Genomic DNA, 22,261 nt, shown 5'->3' on the forward strand with positions numbered 1-22,261 from the left:
GGAACTTCTCTGTGTTGCACAACTTGTGGTTTCTTCTGATTTTTGGCAGTGTTTTCCAGAAGCGGTGTTTAAATGGGACAGATTTTTATCTGTCCCAGCAAGACCGAAATATGACACACACCATTTATAGTCCAGATTTGGTGAAACTGACAGTCTGCATTTGTTTTCCTTCCACTAAAAATAGCATCTTCTTTTTGTAACAAGTACGACTGCCACTGAATATGTGCTAATGAATACAGCTGGGAGCTCTCCCAATCAGTGGGATTCAAGTAAAGTGTGCTACCAGAAAAGTTTTTAGGGTTTTTTCTGTGATGTGTTAGCCATTCTAGGGCCCTGATGCCCAAGTTAGTCGCCTGCTCTCGTGTCACAGCACAAGTGACTTTTTTCCCCTGGTAAAGCACCACAGCTTCTTTTTATTTCCTTGCTCCGTGTACTGAAGACAGCACCTGCAAAGGAAGCAAAGGGGAAAGATGTTCCTCTGTTAGAGGAAGCTCCCTTCTTATTTACAAGATGGTGTACCCATGAGTAGTACATCTATGATGTGGGGTCATGATGTTAAAATGGAACAAAGGGAGTATTGCTTTGGCTTAGTATCATACCTCTTACTCAAGTATATGAAAGGCATTTCTGAAATTCCTTAAACTTGTTTAACTGCTGAATTATGTAATTCTTATCCTTAAAGATCTCCTTCACAATAAAATGTAGAGAGAGGAAACTGTTAGTAAGATATTTTTGTTGATCTCTGTCGAATTGCTCTGTTAAGGAAGTTGTTTCTTCTGTGGAAAATGGATTAGCCTATATGTCCAAAGCTGACAGATTCCTAAGAGCAAGGGGATTCCATGATGTGATCTGAAAGATTGTGACTTGCCGTTGTCTTCTGACATCTGGTTCATGCTCCATCCTAATTTTCTCCCTGACAGCACTGGAACCACGATACTAAAAACTTGCTAGTGGTATTCCCAGGATCCACAATATGGGGGAAGAAAGCAAACTGCTCCCTGGTCCATCATTAAGCTTGGCCTACTTCTTTGTACTTCTCCTAATACTTTCTTCTTCCATTATGCAGAGCACAGCAGCTTCTTTATGCAGTAGCTTGCCAAAGAAGGAATTTCTGCTGCATTTTTCTTCACTGTGAATGTCTAGCAAGGACAGCATCGCATTTGAAAGCTTTCATGGAAAATGTGAGGAATTATGCTGGAACCTAAAACATAATATTTTGAGGCAAAGTTATTTTTACTATTATCCAGGCTACATTTTCTTTCTTTCTTCCATCATCCCACTGAAATTCTTAATCCAGTCAGTGGTATTTGTTAAAATATCAAAGATAGCTTCGTGATGAATCTTTAGGATTAAATGTGTTTATTACACTAAGATCTTCAATGGACCTTGGAAATAAAAAGCTTGGGATCTCTTTTGGGGGGGTGAAAGAGAAGATGAGAGCTTAAAAAGCTAAATAAGAGATTAGTTACATTTGGCTAATCATAGGTAAAACAGCAATGCATAGGATGACTAGACAAGCAAGTAATGCAAGGAAAAGTGATGGATTAGATGGAGCAAAATTAATGTGATTAATGTGTTTGGATTTTTCTTTTTGAAGTACATAACTTCAGCCCATGTATAAGTTCAGTGTTATTCCGTGATAGCATTTCTTTCGATTTCAGTAAGAACTGTAAATCTTTCCTTTTAGCTTGGGCATAGAATATTAAAGCTGATATCTCCATAAAAATGCAAAAGTCCAAGAGAAAAGCTCTTGCAGCAATAACAACACAAATGTTTCTAAAATGAATAATGATTTGGGGAAAATGCAGCAATGTGTATTTTAGAAAAGCCGGGTTGTGCAATAGATGAGCTGAAATGGAAAGTTAATCTTCCACACAAAATAAGACAAAGAAAATGGAATGTCTGCTCCGGAGACTCCATACAGGGTATAGCTGTTCATTTGTCACAAGTGCGAAAATGTTTAATCGGTTTTGAAATGATGTATTCTGTCTTTATTTATCGTGTTTAGTGACTTTAAGAGTGTCAGTATGTAAAGTGTTTATCCAAGGAATGGATTTCTGGCACATGGATAAAATGAAAAGTGAAATGTTTAGCTCGTAATAGGCATATGTTCCAAGATCTCTCTGAGTAAGTATCCTGAGATGAGAAGAAAGCGCACAGGTCTGTGTTTATCTAGCTTACGCAGGCAGACAAGGAAGGCTCCAGCCTGGTATTAACACTGAAGTGACATGGAATGTCTTCACCAAACCCCAAACAATTACATCATTCCCTTAACAATATTGATAAAGTGCAATAAAAAAGAACCTGGCACTTTCCAATTAGATCCTCATTGCTAAATACTTGAGAAATTGTCAAATACTTGACAAGTTAAAGTAGAAACCACTGTGAAGGAAGTGAAAGAGGAGATGGAGAGAAGGAGGAAAAAAGGTGCATCTATATTTTAGGAGTCCATGATTTAGAGTTTCTTTGTTTTGGTTTTTATTTTATTTTATATCATATTAGATTATTTTCCCTTTGTCCCAAGATACAATGCTAAAATGCTCCGTTTACACAGCTGTAAATAGCAGTTAAACAACTTTACAGCTAAAGTTCACCCTCCTTGAAAACTAGAAGACACAGCATCCTTTTCACCAAGCAACAGATATGTTTCCTCTTTTCTGTATTTTCAGTTATTTAGTTTTAAAGACCTCTAATCTTTCAAGAATACACTTTCTCTAAGCAGGGGAAAAGATTAGGAACACTAGTGTTTTCAGGCACACAACGCATTTTTTAGAAGGAGACACTGTTCAACCACAGTATCTACAGCAAAAGTCATATCATGGCTGATGCCCTTTTTACCATGCTGGGATAGAAGACGAGCAGTGGCAGCCATGTCGTCTTGATGGCATATGATCAAAAATGAGCTTGACACTCCTCTTCTTGCACTTGGTAAAGAAGCAACAGCTAATCAACCTCATGGAATTACCAGAAACAGCATTTGATGAAGCAGAAGCTCATTACTGTATGCCTTGCTACCTTTATTCAGCTGAATAGCTATGAAGGAATAGCATGTAACTTTATTACAGTACTTCCTTGTAATACCTTGCCCAGTATTTAGTTCTGAGCTCCTTGGAAGGTTTCCAGATTAAGGACTTACCTGTTTTTTAGAACAAAACAAAATCTAAATTGGAACACCGATTACTCTTCCACTTGAATAGTTAGTAAGAACATTTTTCTCTTCTTCCACCTGCAATCATATGTCTGTTCTTGGATTAACTCCCTGGGATTCATTGATAAATTGAATTGGGGATGTTTATTTTAGACCTGAGAAAAATTCAGAACATTTTCAGTTTTTCCTGCTCTCTCTTAGGCAAAAAAGTAAGCATCAGATTCTAAGTTCAGTACAGTGGCTACTAGACTAGTCTAATAAGCTTTGGAGATAGCCAAATCATAAGTGAACCATACCACACTCAGAGGATCTGACATTTGTCAAGAACAGTTAATTGCTCTGAAATTTGCTTGGTTTGTGTTTACTCATATAGCACCTATGTAAGAGGCAGTGCGTGTTCAGAATCTCTCAAACGTTGCAGATTCTTTTATTTCTGATATTGTAGATAGTATAACCCTGCATGAAGCAGTAACAGTTCACTAGGACACAACAGTCCTTTTAATGGTGGCTTGCTTTTGGGTGAAACTATTCACCTTTTTTCATGCCGTGATTCATAATGAGGGCTGAGTAGTAGACAGAAGTGCTGCCCACTATCATGGCTTTACATCTGTCACTGATTTTAATGAATCTGAGAATTTAATCTGTTCTCATAAATCTCAGTGCGCTCTGGTAGTATATACTTGTTTTATAAAAAGTCAAACAGTGGACTTTGTGCCTTCTGACATAATTATCAGCTTTGGAGTTTGAGATGTGTGTGGCAGGATATGGAGCACCTTCCCATGTGAGGATGTTTTTTATTTGGTTTATCTTATAATTTGCTCGCATTACTTATACATTCCAGTGATTTTTAGGCTTTTAAGTGCTTCCTGAGTGCTGTCTCTCAGGCAGCTCTTCTGTTTTCAAAACTTTTAATAATCCATTTAGCAATGTTCTGTCACTTTCTTTGCTGTAGCAACAAATGACATTAATTTTGAACAGGAATGTTTACCTTCAAATTCCCTGCAAAAAAAAAGAAAAAGGTGCCCTGACACAACACTCTCTGCAGATTTCCATTGGCTTCACTGAGCATTCAGACTTGGAGAGGAACAAAGCCTTACACCTGCTCATGAGCTGACAAGCTGATGACACTTAGAGAAATAGCAGACAGTATGGTACAATGGCACTGTTGAAAAGCAACACCTAGAAATGTAGCACCTAAGTCTGATAATCCTTTAAAACAGTAAATGTTCCTCCCACCTCGCTCCCCTCCACACAATGGTTTGGAATTTTTCAAAAAGTGAGCTGTAAAGTTAAAGTGAAAATTGAGTTAAAGATTGAAATAAAGTGGTGAAAAGCTCAGAATGGAGAGTTATTTAGTAGAAAAAATACTTTTTAACTGAAAGGCAAGGATGTGCTGTTGGTCTTCGTCTCTCACTACTCTTTTGCCATTTATCCTTTGTTAGTTCCTTTCCTGTTAGTTCTCTTTTTCTTGCTGTGTGGCTCCTAGTGTGCAGACTTGAATTGCTCACAGTAATACATTTCAGACTGTAGGTATACATTAGTTGCATCAGCAAAAAGTAAATACTCGGGGAGCAAAGGAAATGTGTATAGAAGAAGCTTACAGACTGTTAAACAGATTGGATCGTTCTTGTTTAGTATCCTGTCTCTGACAAAATATCACGGCCCATAAACATGCAGTAATGGAAAATTAGCCAGCAGTTTAGCTATGTCAGAAGGTTGCTTCTGAAGCACTGTAATTAATCTTTCCCTGGGAGATGTCTTTGTCCTTTTCTGAGACTATTTGCCAAATGAGTGAATGAATTCTTATTCATATGCATGATTGATTTTTGTTTATTCTATGAAGAGCATCATCTTTTCTTTTAATAATGTTTGGTGTCTTGCTTAAAAAATCATGTTATTTTATTGGTTTTAAATTAGTTGCCTGTTAATGCTATTGAATGCTAGTATGAACAAGTGGTGATATACTTTTGATAGATTAGGGTAGAGCTATTTCAAATTCAAAGAGCTAATATTAAGCACTGTAAACTAATCCTCCTTGATTCACTTTATAGCTTATGTAGAGAATCTGTTCATAGATCGTACCGTAAAAGATGAAGAAATTAGTTTAAGATGCAACTATAGTTACACAGTTAAGTAACACTGGTAACAATACAGAGTCAGTGCTATAGCATTAAACTCGCAATAAAAAAGTTAAGAAAAGAATCACGCGACTAATAAAGTAATGACAAAAATAGAGAAATTAGTATCTTTAAATATGGCACACTAGTTGTTTTGACCACCAGTGTATGTCCAGCAGGTAGTTTACTGAATAGTCTTCAGAAATTCCAAGATACCCTTCTTGAGATGTTACAGCTGAGGTAAGAGGTGAGTGTGCGTGTGTGTGACACACATTAGCTCCAGTGCATGTCTGTTATGCACTAGTCTATGATTATGTTCAGCAGTTTTTTTTTCTTTCATCATATTGTCCAGCTGAGTTGTTTAGTTAGGTTGTTTCCTAAGACCTTCACAATTCAGTGTCATCTGCATTTAAGTCAAATAGTTATTGCAAATGCTATCACTTCTGTTTTTACTCTCTTCTGTTGATTTGCCATGACAATTATTGCCTTCTTCCTTGGTGTATTTTAAGATTCACTTTAAGGATTATTATATTATACTACTGTTATCATGTATATGCAAATGGAAAAGCAGAATTTAAGGGATGTGGTTTAATTAGGTCACAACTGTATTAACTCATCTGGGAACTATCCAGTAATAACTTGTACAATATAGGTCATTCCTTCCTTAATAATTTCCAGCTGATGGAAGACTGCCATCAGCCCCTCCGCAGTATAGAGCTTGCCTCAGCCTGCTGCTGGAACCCCATTGTGTTTCTCATATATGGAGATTAGGTGACTAGGAAAAAAAGCGTTCTCTTTACTGTTTCTCAGTTTGCTCCTCAGCCTTGTTCCCTGATCTTGTTTTGTTTCTTTTTTTCTTTCTTTTAAAGAGGCATTTTCCTTGATAAACTAGGTTCAGAAACTGCTTTAGTGAGCCAGATCTCTTCTGCACTGTGTCTTAAATGGACACTTTTCATGGGATAACTTGCACCCGCTTCCTTTCTCAGCTGCTGTCTGGAGAATAGTTCCACCTTAATCAGTCTGATGATGAAGTAAAAGATCCTTCAGAGCTTCAGTTAGACCTAAGCAATCCAAAAGGGATAAGTTGAAGCAGCCTCAAAAAGCATTTAAAATATTAGAAGGTTCTAAAATGCCAAAGTATTTTGGAGCAGCTTTATTCTATTATTTTCAAACAATAGAAACAAAATCTAGGTTTGATCTGAGCACCAAAATACCAACTGTAGCTGTTATAACTTTAGCTACACCAAGAAATTTTTATCAAATTTGACTTCCTTTGTAAGTGCAAGCCAGGATATTAGGTCAGCCAAGACTGATGCTACTAGCTATTGCCCAGTTTAAGTGGCCTATAGCTAGTATGCAAAATTTATGGTTGGAATAGATTGTATAAGTGATTTTTCTAACGTATACATTGATCAAAAATAACTCATTTTTTTTTCCTCCTTCTCTCCCCCAGCCTCTTTTAAGTTGGGACAGCAAATGGTAACTCTAGTTTGGTAGAACTTTTTAACAAAGTTATGACTACTTTAGAAAAAGCATCTGACAATACTCCCGTTCAGTCCTGTAGATTCATTTCAGTTATTTTTAGTATGTGTTCTGGTAAGTGCATGTGTACAACATTTAATGTATGCTGGACTATACATTCTGAGTGTGATAATATTATATGTATGTGGAATCTGTTAAAACGTGTGGTTTCTATCTAAATAATCTGATCTAGATTTAAGGCAAATTGGCTCTGATTTTGTTAGACAATTCCGACTTTTACCCTGCATAAAGTTCACAGCTATAAAAGCCAACCGTACTGTGGAGCAGGCAAATGCTTCCAAGACTGCATCAATAAATTTATTAATAATTTAATATTTAATAAAATAAGAGTTTTTACAAAATATATAGTACACAATGGTTATGTTACCTCCACATATAATTATAACCTTTTTAAGTAATAATAATGATTGCTAAGCCTCCACTGCACCTAGGTAGTGAAGATGAGGTGTGTTAATAGAAACATCTGGAGACAAGTTGGACTTTAACATGAAGCATTTAGCTGTTTCTTACGGCAGTGAGGCTAGCAGATTATTTCAGATCACTGATGTTGAAATTCATTTTACGTCTGTATTCTGTGTCTACTTGCACCTTATAATTTGTTCAAATTCAGCTGGCCACAGCTTATTAAATATGTTTGAAGATCATATGCTGGGCTTTTTAAAAGAAAAATAATAGTTTTCTTTTGAATGTGTTACTGGGCCTTACTTTTCAGCACACACAATTACATGAGTTTGCTTTACATCTGCTCATGCTTTAAGTGCCCAATTAAGCATAGAGCTATCTTGATATCTACATAATAGCTCAGGTGGCATGCATGGGCAGGGTATTCATGATAACATAAAATTAAAAACATTAAACTGTGGAAAAAAACTACCCATTTCTACAAAGTACGCAGATTACAGTGGACCACAGCTTACACTAATGCCCCTAGGAAGGTGCAAATTTCTTGAGCCATGATTTTGAGAAAGTGTGAAACTTGTTTAAAACTATCATTTTAACATTACAGGAGAAAGCACATGCCATTTGAATGCATTAGAAGAATCATGCTAGAATACGTTTGTTTTTTTCTCTGAGTGGCCTGATAGAATATGATTGTCAGGGAGAAAAAGTAACCAAGTTTAACTCTGTTTTTAATGTATGATGTAAATTTATTTTTTTTAATCTGTCTAATATTCTTGAATGGAAACTTATCTTTTCAATATGCATAATATAATTTGAGTTTATTGGGATTTACATAAATATAGCGTGCCAATTCCTGGGTAGTTGCAGCCAATCAATGCTATGTAGAGGATACATTGAAGTATAAAGATGCCTCTAACCTACCTTTCCTCACCTTTGATTTTTAAATGGCTGGAGGCTGACTCAGTCTGTGCAGTAATTTAGAACAGCTTCTTAAACACCATATTTTTTGTCATCAGAAAACTTCTGTCTGCCAAGACAGTTGCATTTTGCTCCTGACATAATTTATCACCTAATCCAAGCCACCTAGAATAAAAAATGCCATCATTAGATCACTGAAAAATTCTCTTAGAGCACAGCAAAAGAGAGCCCATGTCACAGCCTCATGTTTTAGACAAGAATGAGAATGAAAATAGGAAGAAAAATAAATAAAACCAGAGAATGAAAATTGTGAATAATGCATTTAGGAATGAAGTGTCAGTTGTGTTCCCTGATAACCTACTGTTGCCGGGAAAAGTAAGCTACAGGAAGAGACTTGGCAAATTTCTTCATCATGCCCAACCAATATATCTTAATCTTGACCTCATAAAATTAATTTCCCAAATAAAAAAAATTGTAAAGATCTTTGTGCCCAAATCTACCTTCCAACAAAATTGTCATTTAAATCAGTTGTGGCCATAATTTTGTTGGGCTACTTTGTTTCTGAAAAATAGGACGGGAGAAATGCCCACCCATTGAACAATGTGTATAGCAGGGCCTAGAATGGCAATTTGAGCCGTGCTTGAAATGTTTTATTCATTGCTCACTCCATGAGTTCATCAGTCCTCTTAAAATTTTAGTTTTCCTAAAGTATTTCTTCTAAATAAAAGGCTGTACTCTCAATACCTGTTGAGTTTAATAATCTGTGTCACTTACAGTGTAGGTTCTGCTCTGAGTATCGAGTCTGCTACATTCACTGTATAGCATAAAGTATAAAATATGCAAGTTGTGGATCTGTGTTACTGATCATTTTAAATAATTGATAATATTGATCATTGTTGATAAATAATAAGGTTGTAAAGCATTCATAGCTGTATCAGGGAAAAAAGATCAAACTGCTCACCTACAAGGAAAACTGGCCTGTTAAAACATAACTTTCTGTTCTCATTATGTGCTTTGTGTTGGGCTTTGCTGTGAAAAATAGTACCTTAAAGGTAGAGGGCTTTTTTGTTGAAGATGTTAATTTTCATCTAGTTGGGCAATAAAACACTTTTCTGTTTAATATAAATTTATAGGAGTCAAGGGACTAGAGATGAGGGAGATGGCTTAGGATTCAAAACATTGCAAATGTTTGGCAGAGTTTTTTTAGAGGAAAGGAAAAAATCTCTCGAGACCTTTGTTTTCTAAGGAACAATATTACAAAATCCATAGTTACACAATAAAAACTGGCAAAAGAAAGAAGGGATTGATGATTCTGGCAGCTGACTTAAGCTGGCATGTTATCTCAACTTGCTTTTTAATATAAAAAAGATACCCCTTTTCTTCCTTTTAAAAAGGGGGGAAAAAAGTCAAAAAGTTTCTCACCAACATTTATGTACTGGATATTTTGAATAAATCTATGTTTATTTTTGTATTTTCTCACTTCTAATTATGCAGGACAAAGGACAGCACTGAGGAGATGCAATGATGATTAAAAAAAAGGGAGGAAGGAGGTGAAATAAAGTGATCTGAAGTTATGATGCAGGGAGAACCCTCAACAAAATGTCAGTAGATGATGAGGGGCTTCTTAGGGTGCTGTGCATGTTAAGTTTCCTCACAGCCTTGTGCTATCTCAATAATTGGGATGCTGATTCTCAGTTTCATTTTATCAGATAATTTTGTGATACTTCGTTGAAGTGCTTGGAATCCTGCAAGTCGTAAGACAAACTTTCATTAATGCTTTCAGCTCTATAAAACACAAAGAAAATACATTTAAAAAACCCTTTTCCACTTTATAAAACAAAAACGAGGATGCATATGATAACTCACATGATCAGCTTTTTCAGGAAGCAGCTGCTGTTACCTATATACCATACTCCTGTTCCCTGTGTAGTCTTAAATTCAGGGGAAATGCTTATTGCGTTCTGCCAAACTCAGTTTGGCTTTTAAATATAATTTGTGTCAGATTTAAAATAGTAAAAGGCGAGCATGGTCCTTTCTCCCCTATTCCCTTTCTTGTTTCTTTTGATAAGCAATACTTAATTCTAAATGGCTTTCATCACATTAGATGTACCTTAGCAGCTCCTACCTGAATCAAAACTGCCTCTGATATACAACAAAAAACAAAACCCAAGTTGTCAAGAATATCCAGATTTTAACTTCAACCAAAATACTTAGTATATTAAACAATACGGAATCTCTGTTGCAGAACTGTAGAAACAATTTTCCTGCTTTTTAGTCCACATTGAAACAAATCTCTACTCTTGCAGGTATTTTTGTATACTGTGTTTAGAAATCTGATGGAGGGTGGGGGGTGCACACGTGCCTGTCTGTGTGTTTGTATGTTCACCATTTTTCAGAAAGGTCAGCCATGAATAGTGTCATTACCAGAGAAATTCAAGACATGTCTGGACCTACACTTACTTCGCTATTTGTTTGGCCACTGAAGCCTGATCAGCTGATGCTGAGGTGAAACTACTGCTGTCCGTTGTTTAGTATTGTTGATTTGTCTCCTTATTGCTTTTCTGAGCAAAAGAAGTATTTGTGTTAGTTGCCAACTGTTCTGTCTCCTCTCCCTCCCCTTTTGCTTGACCCAGTGCATACGTTCACATACATGCATGCATGTGCACAAACATATCTTGTGGATATTTATAAACTGGCCAGGTGAATGGAAAAATCAGTCAGCCAAAGCATCACACACAGCAGACTTGAGTCTGAATCATTGTCTGCAACTCTAACTTTCTAACTGGCTTCAGAATAAAACGGAAAAAAATAGAGTAATCCATAGTTGCTCTTAAAATATTGCTAATGGATCAGACCTATTAGCTATAACTGTTGTCAATGAGCCATTTGCAAAATGAATGACATTTTTTTTTTCACATGATTAAATTTGGTTTGGCTGTTGGTGCATCCATTCCTTCCTTCCCTCCAAACAGAAAGATCATTTACATAGTTGCAAACAAGGGAGCGCACAGAAAAGTCCACTGATTCATTTGTGAAATTTCCATATTTGAGTAAGCAGTGAGTTCAGTCATCTTAGCCTGCAGTGATTTTTCTGGATTACACCAACAATTGAAACAAGGAAATGAGAAGACGAGAAAGGGAAAAGAGGAACTAACCATCTCTCATGATCTTATTTCCTAACTAACTTGTCAGGGATGAACTTTTCTTCCACTGTTTCAGGACACTTGATATTATTTAATTATCCTTTGAGGACAGCACATGGAATATGAAAACCACTTTGAAATCTGTTTAAAAAATTCTGGCTTTTGCCATGTCAGGGTAAGACAGCAGTGTGAACATCACTGCCTTATTTTTAATCAGGCTTGAAAAGTCATGATGTTTGGAGCAAAGCTACTGACCTCCTTTATCTCTCTTAATCCCTGGAAATAACTCACATGCCCTTCCTTCCCTCTTCCATGACTGCTGCCTCTTCTCTAATGCACATTCTTTTCTTTTAAGACATTCACTAAGAGTGTGGAAACATAAGAACCTTTGTACTTGAGAATCTCCTGATGCTTAATGAACACTAAACAAGCTTTGCAATACGTATTTGGGTAATAAATGTTTCATTTTGCAGATAGATAAAATGAGATACAGAGAACTCAGATGAGTTTCCCAAAGTTATACGTTGCAGAAATTAATCGGTGTATAGGAATGTAAGCATTCTCCACCCCAGCCCCTTATTTTATTCAAAATATATTTGTTGTTGCATATTTAGTCAGGAACAATATAGATGGTATTTGCAGATGTATTGCTTCAGAATCTGCTGAAGGATCAACATGAACATTTGAATGGGCTGCCCCACTGAAATGTACCAGAAAAGGTATTTGCTGCCTGGCGGAAATTTGAAAGTGTGGTATCTATTCTTAGGGTTATTGTAATGTCATCCAAATTCCTCTTTGTATTTGAAATATGTTATGTGTCCCCTCCTGGTTTCAGCTTTGGGATGTGTCTGGTTTGACATATGTAAACATTTCCAAATCAGATATTTACAGAGCATAGTAATACAGAGGATTTATTCCTGCCCGTGTTTTATTATTCGATGCATTTGGAGTCACTTTATTTGCTTTGTCTTTCTTGTGTGAATCATGTCACTCTGTCTTGTAGTAGAAGAATGACAGCATCAAATGTATAGCAGGCAGGTTTCTGTATGTCTTTTAAAATGTGCTCTGAGAGATTGTTAACTGCTAAAAGCAAGGAGACCTCTCTGGCTGAAGAAATTATAGTAACTGTCTTGACTTTGTTTTACCTGCATGCATAGGAAAAGTACTTGATTCATGGAGAGTTGTGCTCTGAAGCCTTACTCTGTTGCAGCTGGTATCCTATGCTTTCTTAACAGACATTAGAAAGGTGTGACATATTAGCAATGACAACCTGCTACATTTGCTGCTGTTTCACATTTCACAGGCAGCTTACTTCCCTTACCTCCAAAACTAAGTGCCAGGGAGGTAAGCAACCTGGCTGAGCATTTCTCTTCTGTCCATGTACTTAGAAAAGTAAATTACAGCTATTAGCCACAACTGTAGGCATGTGTAAGGTTGTACTGACTATACAAGTGGCTCCTAGCAAGATTTTCAAATGCCAGAGAAAAAATTGACCATCTCTTTTGCTCCCAAAAGACAGTAGGAATAAATGAAGGATAATGAAAGCCTTTGTGCCTCCAGTAAATGTTAGTGCCGTTTACCAGTTTTTTGAGTGTACTCATGTATAGTATGAATTTCAGTTTGTCTTGGCTTCCTGTTTCTTGGGATGTTTTGCTGTGAGGGAATTCTAGCTCGTTACTTCAATTTTAAAAGCATTACACAGAATGGCCATTCATTGTCAAATTCTTTTCATTTTATTGTTATCTGCAGAATGATTTGAAGAGGATTCTTTTTGGAACTTCCAATCTTTCTATGTTCTGTAAACCACTAATGGCCTGCTTTCATAGAGCTTTCTTAAAAAATATTTTTTTCTTAATACTAATAGCCTTTGACTCAGCTGATGCTTCCAGGTTTCTCTGTTACCCTGTATTGTTTATGTCCCTTCAAAAATATTGGCAGTTCATTCCGAAAGATCAAAGCAGCTATGTATGTCTTCCCCATTAGCCAGCTCCAGGACAAGAAGTCTGGAGGAAAAAAAAAAAAAAAAACCCAAAGCAACCAAACCAAAAGTACCTTCCATAGATGTCTGCACTACAGTCTTGGTATAGTAAGCAAGAAGATCAAAATAAAATTCAGATGACTGAATGTCAGGGATGTACTCTTTTTGAGTGATGCTGTACCATGGAAGCATAGGATAGATGCTGAATATTTTCTCCAGTATAAAAATGTAGGAAAAATGTAAGTGGGTAAGAAAAATGGAATTTTGTATTTTAATCGTTGGTATCACTCATACATAAATGTGTTTTTTCTTAAAAGTTTAAAAAAAAAAATCTACTGATTAACCAGTACAGACTCATGGAACAGACTGCCATTGCTGAAGTGATAAGTTCCTTTAGCATCTTGAATCTGCTTTGATGAAATGATAGGCTAACTAAGGAAATGGTATGCTGAGGGGAGATGGCTTTCAGGTATCAATGCAATAGGCTTAGAAGTGAGGATGTTTCTTTGTCATCTATGTTTATGTTGTCCATAGTGAATTATAAATTAAGAGAAAAAAAGAATGTATAAAATTTGGTCTATACTCAAATGTTACATTTTTAAGCTGCAGAAATTCTTATTCAGAAATAGGATAACTTACATACACATTTATTGTCCATGTTGGGGAAAATGATTGGAGTATTGAATTTTGAGAGATAAGAAAAACAGTTCTGCAGAGATTTTGTGAGACTGACCCTTCTGAATGACTGAATCTTTGTATATTATTGCATCCATTAAATACTTTAAATCATGACAACTGTCAAAGCACTCTCTCTGCAGTTATAGTAGTCTATGGATAAAGATAAGTCTTCTGTGAATTAAACAATATTTCCATCCACTGCACTGGAATTAATTTTTCTCATTATTAAAGTGTTCTAAACAGTGATGCGTGTTTCATAGAAAGCGATCTGGGCCTTTCAGCAACAATTCTGACTTACAGCTCTGGCTTTATGCTTCATGTGCTGCTTTACATATGCCAAACCACTCCGTTCAGAAATGAATGTCAGATAGTTATGGAAGAATCATGATGGGTAGCTGTTTTCTAGCACAGTTGTTCCTGGCCCAGTTTTCCATTGCATCATTTTTTGTTTACTGTACAGCAGGCTTGAGTTTTAACAACCTTTCTGTGTATGCTTCCACCTAAGCTGTTTATCCCCTTGTGTGCATAGATTTAACAGAATTTGAAGAACTTTGTTTGCAGCCTTTATAGGCTTTGACTGTGTTTTGAAAATTGCTTTAAACACAACAGAAAGTCAGTATATGCGCAGGTGTGCTCATTTTAGCTTTTGAAATGGAAAATGCTTTGGTCAAAAACGGAACGAATGATAAATGCCAGACTCCAGCTTTACAGAAGAATCATGTTATATCGTGTATCTATCTGTATCCAAGGAGCTCGGAACTGTTGTGTTTTTATTTTCTTATATTTTAGAGCTGCTACCAAGACTAACTATATGCCATGTCAGTGTAAAGAAAAAAAATTCTGTAGGTAGTGAAATATTTGCCACTTTTGTTTTCTTTGACAGCTTTTTGGAAACTGCAGCCTATTTCTGTATGAAACCAAAAATGGGAGAGAAAGAGGTGTCCCCACAGTCCTTCTTCAGTATTTGGCATGAATTCAGCTCTGACTTCAAAGAGTTCTGGAAGAAGGAAAACAAACTTATTCTGCAAGAAAGGTACGTTTGTTTGTTTGTTCAAAGGCTTCTCTCAGAGAATGTTACTGGGAGCAATCACACAGAGACCAATCAGCCTCACTTCATTAGCACACAACCTATCGAACATCTTTTTGATTCTTTTTTTTTTTTTCCAGAAACGTTTATTTTATGGTGGTTTTTTTTCTAATAGTCATACTCTGTGAATGAGATATTAATATCACTTGCGCTAAAGTTTTCTCAGGTCTGTTCGCTCAACAATATTTTTGGTAGAGCATGTAACTACAATGTCACTATGAATGCAAGCAATGGGAGACTTACTTCAGGTCTGAAAGTTAAGAAAAGATTTTCTTAACTATCTATAGTTAAGATTAAGAAATCTATAACAGATTTCACATATTTACTGAAAACAAGGCATTAAGACATGACATGTAAATATTTGTCCTATGAGGTTGAGAAAAAGAGGGGGAAGAGGAAGAGGGAGCAAAAAGTCAATTGATCTCATCTTGAGAAAAGAATCAAACCAAATCATAGCCTCATGCAAATGTGGCACACATGACATAAAGAACTGAGATGGTACTTGTGAAATATCAGCCACACTGTCTGTGGCCATATATTAAAAGAGCTATGAAGCTTGCTTTCATTTGCGTGCAGCTATTGTGGTCATTCTTTGTATATAGAAACGATGCCAAGATTTAATCAGCTGTTCATAAATAATAAATGCCATATAAGGACAGATAAAAAAAATACAAACATGAAAATGGTAAACACAGTTGCATAATTCTGCATCTGTTAGCAACTTGTGTGACCTCAGGAGAAGGATTGCGAAGCTATGCCTATGCCTTATCATTAACAGGACCGAAGCTTCAAGTCTCCTAAATGATTGATATCGGTCCATGTTTAGGTAACTTAATGCGAATAGGCCTGTTTTTCCAGAATGCTCAGCTGACATAGTTGTCTCATACATCAGATTACTGGTGTTGGAAATCATTGATAACTTTGCTTAAGCTCTATATAATCAATAAGTGAAGTATGTATGTCTAGTATAGGTGAATACATTTAGGAACAAGTAATCTCATGGTTAAGAAAAATGGGTTCTGCTCCTATTGTAAGAGTGTGGTGCAAATGTTAACACAGTGCAGCAGCTCTCTGGGGATGTGTTTTACTTTACTGACTGTCTGACTTAATTTTATGTAATTAAGTATCTCTCTTCACAATTAAGTTGAGCTGACAGTTAAATACTATCTGCAGTTTCCTATGTAGGGATTTAGCTGCCAACTTGATGCAAGATAATTTCAATTTGTATTTTTGTGTATTTTTTTAAAGAATGGTGTTTAAAAAATTGTCTTTTCCTTTCTGAAATACTGAATTTGTTTTCTAGAGACAAACAACCTCCCCCCCCAAAAGCTTTCACTGCAGAATGTTTAAAAGAAATTGACTAAAAAAGCACAAAACCTCTTCCTTCTATTTTTCTTCTACATCTAAAGCTTAAGAGAAGAATGGGATTGCAGTACAATTCTTTTTCATTTCACTGTATGAATCGTCTATATTATGCCATGCGTTGAAGCAGCACAGAAAAAAGTGGCTGCCCACTGGGCCCTTCTAGGACAAGGGTGTCATTAGCCTGAAGGAACTGAACATGTTTACCTAGACGACAGCTCTAGAGGCAAGATGAGACAGGGAAGGAGAGAGACAGGAATCAGGTAGCCTGTAGTGGGCAAGGAAGCTGGGTGTTCCTCGGAAGCAGCAAGCAGAGCCAAGGTAAGGCTTGGAGGTGATGCGAAGGAGGTGGCATCCCCAGCCGGCCAGAAGAGACTGTCTAGAATTAGCTGCTATCCAGGAAGTCACTGAAAATCAGACTAAAAATGATCCATCCCAAAAATCACAGGTAGATTTTCTTTTTTCTTTTCTTCCTAGAATTTTAATTTTGGCTTGTCTCGTTCAGTTTAAATCTTGTTCTTTATAGATTTCATTTGTTCAGATGAGGCTGGGTTTAGAGTTTGGAAACCTTTGATGTCTTGGTTTGTACTCACCTCTCAGAAAAGTTTGGCACAGTGCCTTTTCAGGACTGGCGAACTCAAGGTCTCTTTGTTGCCTTTTAGGAATTAAAATATTGTAGCAAAATTAACAGTAAGAATAAAAATTTTCCAAGGAAAGCAGGGTTTTTTTCCTCAGAAGCAAAGAATCTTCTTTGCTAAAGCAACTGTGTTATCAAAGCCTTTCCGTGCAAAATATTTTGTCTGCCATCATAGTTCAACTTGATACCTAAAATTGTTCTCTAGGCTATTTGCTTGACTTGCCATTTCAAGTGTTCTTTGTGAAAGAAAGGATGCTTTGATTTGAGGCCTTCTTGAGTACTGAGAAAGGACAAAGAATCTTGACAGAAAAACAAGTACTGCAAAAAGGTGTAAGAATCCACAACATGATATTTTTCAAAATCTCAGCCTGTATGGACAGATCCACAGATGATGGACACCTGCTTGTGCCACAGAAATAAAAACTATTTGTTCAAGAAACTGGCTCATAATCCTTGTTGATTGTTATTGATGTTATTGAATGAGTGCTTTCTATCTACTTTGTGATGACTTAGGTCCATCAAATTCTAGTGATGTTATTTATACCTACATGACTAGTAACTAGATTATACAAAGGTCTCAGCAGTAATATTTGAGGGGTAAAATCCTGACTCCATTGGAGTCAATCACAAGAATATCATTAACCCTAAAGAAGGCTAGAATTTCCTGTTACGTGTTTGGTCAACAAACAGTTGTTAGTTGTTTCTACATGCATAAGGTAAATTGCGTTATTTCCTGCTGCTAAAGTTGAAGGGCTGGCTAGTATATTAATGATCAAGGCAACTTTCTGTAGGCTTTCATTGGCAGTAAAATCTTTAAGTGACAGATATGGTGAAACTTTAAATATTATAGTATGCCACCATTGCTGGAGAGTTATTTGCCTGGGTGCTACCTGACGTAGAGTACTTTAGTTATGATCATCATTTATAAAACGTACAACTTTATTCCCTTTTCTTTTTTTAGTTTGTGAATTTTTCTTTCTCTCTTTCTTTCCTCTTCTGCCTCCACTCCAGTATTTTGTGTAATAAATGTTTATGCTGTGGGCAACGTTTCTAGGGTATTTTATATCCCAGTTTCCATATGGACTGCGTAGGGAGAGGAATTGCTTGTTAATAGTGGCTGTTCCTTATTTAGTCTCTGCAAATATGAGTCACACTGTTTTACAATAATTTACCCAAAGGCTTTTCATAGATGGTATTTCCTAAGGTGGTATTACTTTTTGTTACTGATACATTAAAAGTGTATGTGTTTTATGGAAAGCAGTCAGCCAACTTTTATTTTAAACACTTTTCAGTCAGCATTTCAACTTGTTTATTGGTCTGCCTGGCATTTAAATGCACAAGATAAACACTGAAGTGTCAGACTTCGTATTTCTTCACAAGAAGAAGAGGAAAAAAAAAAAAAAGAAGAAAAATGGTGCAAGGTTAAAAACAAATTAATTTTTCTCAAGTTTTCTACTGCTTTTGCTCAGTTCTGTCAGATGAAATAAAGCAGAAGTGGAAAATACCAGCTGTAGAGAAAATTATGTATGATAAACTGTTAAATACAGTAGCAATAAAAAGAAAAATGCACCTGAAAATTACACTGAAAGCAAAGTTCTGCCAAGAGGTCTATTGCAGTTTTCTTAACAGTACTATTTTTGTGGTTACACTGCAGTCAAGACTAAGTGGAGCATTCCAATCAAAATTGTTATCTGGGTTATTTATAATGTTCTCAAAAATGTTTTGTTTAGGTTGGAATTTCTCATGCTATGTCTAGCCTAAAGATGTATCCTTTTAAGTGAAAATCTTCAAAGTAATGTAACTTCTTGATTAAGCAATTAATTAAAAAAAAAACCCTAAACAGGGCATATTTGGGGGTTTTCAGGGGCATAAATTGTTTTTACCGTTGTCCTTCCACTATGTATTTTAATGTGTCAAATTAGTAGGCTATGCATTGTGTTCATACTTTGAAAACTGGAAGGGTATCTGCCAGCGTATGTTGCCCTTTATATGTTATCAGCAAGAAAGCCCAGAAAAGCCAGCATTATCTTCCCTAATTCCCTTTCAGTGTTGTTTGAAAGAATATCATTTTGAACCTTGCAAGCTTCCTGCTCAGCTGACTTATTGCATAATTTATTTCAGTTGCTGCATACCCTGAAATGCAAATTGCCCTCTGAATGCATATTGTCAGATAATGCACAACTGCAATGACAGCTATGCAAAAGTTTTACCACATCAGGAAAACTTTTTATCTTAAAAGATCACACTGGCAATCTTCAAATGCATCTTTTTTCCTCCTGTAGAGAGAGCAGGTGTCTCATGCAAGCTGACATATAAATACATTAACTCTTCCCCATAAATCACTGGCTTTATTCCTCTCCGCCTCCCCCTCCCTTTTTTTTCCTGATTTCTTTGTATCTTTGAGGTAGAGATGTTCAACATTAAATGCATTATTCCAGTATAGCACTTCTCTGAGAGCAAAGAGCATTTTCACTTCTCTTGCTGTCCAGCGAGGACTACAGAACAGTTGCCTAGAGCACTACCACTTTCCTAGGAGCCAGGAAAAGATAGCCTGTCCTAGAAACTGAAGAGATGAAAGAGCTGGTGAGGCAACACTCATTAAACCGCTGCAGAGAGAAATCTTGAAAAGTTATGACCAACTTAAAAAAAAAAAAAAAAAAAAAAAAGTGAGGTGAGTTAAGCAGCTAGTGTGTATGGCAGTCAAATATGAAGTCTGTAAATCCTTGGTAGCTAGAAATGCAAATAATTATCAGAAGATCTCATATTGGTATGGACAGTAAATATCCATCTTTAGGACTCCCTTAGGTGGTCTATAACTTCATCTTTTCTTAAATGATATGAAATGCACTCTGGCTTGCTACAGTAACAAGAAAGAAGTCAATCTTTTCAGAACTTTTAAATTTAAAAGAAGAGAGAAGAAGGAAAAGCTCCCTGTATGTCAAAGGTGGTTATCATTAGACCTTAGGCACAGATTCAGATCTTGCTAGAAACAGGTCAGTAAGCAGGGAGAAGCATTCTTGCAGGGTCACAATTCAACCTTCTCTTTCTCTTGGGGCAAGTGAGATATTGGCACTCATTTGTCTGCTCCTGCTCTGAGTGGTTCAGTTTCTTCAGGTTACATTTGCTGTTCCAGACAGCCTGTGCAACCTTGCAAAAATTTAACTAAATAGGGGAAAGTAAGTTGTATTTCTAAGTGGGAAGAAAAAAAAAAAGAAAAAGGAGAGGGGAGGAAGATAGGTACCTTGTAATTGTGTGCATAAGATAAAGATGGCTCTTAGGTTCAGTCTGGCTCTTGCATTTATGAAAAGGCATGTCACTGAACAGAAAATAACTGAGTCAGGGATGCCAGCAGAGGAGAGTTCATAAGCAGAATCAACATTATCATAAAGTTCTGTAAGTCTCTGATATCTTGCATCACACTAAGTTTGAGAATTTCTTTTGGCTGACTTTATTCAACCCTTCAACTCCCACGATAAATCTTTGACACATTAAAAATAATCTATAAACTCAAAAAATGTACTTGTCTCTTGAATGTAAAAGTTGCCCATTCCCATAAGAATAGCAGTTAAGCTGGCACCTGGTGTGTCACACTGTGTATATCTAGATGAAAGGGAGATTCCTGGCCAGCATGTCTCCACAGCTCATTGATCTCACTCTGCAGAAAGACTGGTATGTCTCCCTACAGACTCCTTGGCAGGATGATTTAAAACTTGCCGTTGAGCAATTTAAAGTCTGGCATTGGGTATCTGTACGTTGCACAGTGAGGAGCATATTGGTAAGCTGCCACTTCTGCTTGCAGAGGAGGGCATTAAATCCCATAGCACGAGCAACGTCCTCTCAAAGTAATTTAAGGGATATTTTGTTAACGTTTATAATGGAAACCAGTAAGTCAGACTTGAGAGTGAGAAATTTGGGGACATGAGAATATGCACTTGCAGAGGAATGCCGAGATGGAAGAAAAGAGGAGAAAGACGTATATGGAATGGCAGCATGTGAGGAAAATTGTGAAAACGTGGAGTATGTTCAGTGGGGTCATATTTCCAAATGATTGTGAAACTGCTGGTGTGCTATTGTAATGTTGACCAAAAGCTCCTAGCATTATGTTAACAAGTACCCATTTATTACGGTAGATGCATTTTCTTGCTTAGGTACATTAAGCTCATTGCTCTCTAATAATTTGAGTTTGATGCTACTAGGTTTCATTTTACAATGCATAGGTATAATGGTGACATTTCAAAACAGAATGCAGCTTTTGTGGCTTCGAATTGAATAATTAAAAGATCTTAAGGTTTTGATGGTATTTCAACATTTTAACTTGAAGAAAATAGCTTTCTGATCAGGAAATATTGGGTTAAATTACAGACATTGAAAGAATACTTGCACCAAAGATTCAGAAGCTAGGAACGGTCCTTTGAGGCAGTGCCTCACAAAGAGACAATTTGTTATCCAGCTGAGAGAGGAGAAGTTGCTCGGTATTTCAGTACTTTTGTTCCTTCCTTGTGCACTTTCTGCAATTAGTCCTTTTTCCAATGACAATACCAAGGGTTTTTGGTTAAGGAAGGAGAGCAGCGTCTTTTATTCTTAGCATTGCTCTTCAGGAAAAAGTTTGTGAAAAATAAAAACATTTGGAGGTAAGTGTCTCAGTCTAGATCTCAGGTTGAAATTGCTTTTTAATACCTTAGTTTAACGTTGTTTACATAATACTGTGTTTTATAAGACAGGGACGAATATTTCCGTACACGAATGTAAGGCAACTGGCACATATGAATTGTAAACAGGAACAAAGTGAAGGATCTAGTACAAAAATCCCAATCTGATCTCTCCTGACTTTTGTGACTTACACAAGGCCAGATTCCAGAATGGCCCCAAGTAAACAATGGAAGGACTTTTCAGCAATCTCTTTTTTATTAACCTGGTGATAGTATGGTATCATGCAGGTATGTTACATTCCATCTTAGACTGTGCGTTGTGCATAAAAGGAGATAAATAGCAATCATAATTTCACAATGAAATTTGCCTTCTGTTTTCACTGCTATTACACTTTGTAATACTAAGTATTACACCTTCTTTACTTGTGAAATATTTTCATTCCCAGGCAAAGAGGCATTTGAGATGCAATAAAATTTTATAATATTTTGCAAACGAACAGCATTTGTCATTAAAATCTTAGCCCTCCAAATTTTGAAACTCTCACAAAGACTTAAAATCTACTGTAACTCAGCCTGATCCTGAAGATGTTATATTCCTTT

At 36.4% G+C, this 22,261-nt stretch overlaps 1 protein-coding gene across 2 annotated transcripts in view; it reads left to right on the forward strand.

Moving 5' to 3' along the window:
• Window positions 1–22,261, forward strand: part of FMN2 (formin 2) — a 170,239-nt gene that overhangs the window by 136,447 nt on the left and 11,531 nt on the right. For both annotated transcript variants that reach the window (XM_064509355.1, XM_064509354.1), the window contains one exon: window positions 14,810–14,959. In XM_064509355.1, coding sequence (XP_064365425.1) covers window positions 14,810–14,959 — 150 coding nt within the window. The remainder of the gene's footprint in view (window positions 1–14,809; window positions 14,960–22,261) is intronic.

The sequence above is a fragment of the Dromaius novaehollandiae genome, chromosome 3 (assembly GCF_036370855.1).
Source record: "Dromaius novaehollandiae isolate bDroNov1 chromosome 3, bDroNov1.hap1, whole genome shotgun sequence".
NCBI lineage: Eukaryota > Metazoa > Chordata > Aves > Casuariiformes > Dromaiidae > Dromaius > Dromaius novaehollandiae.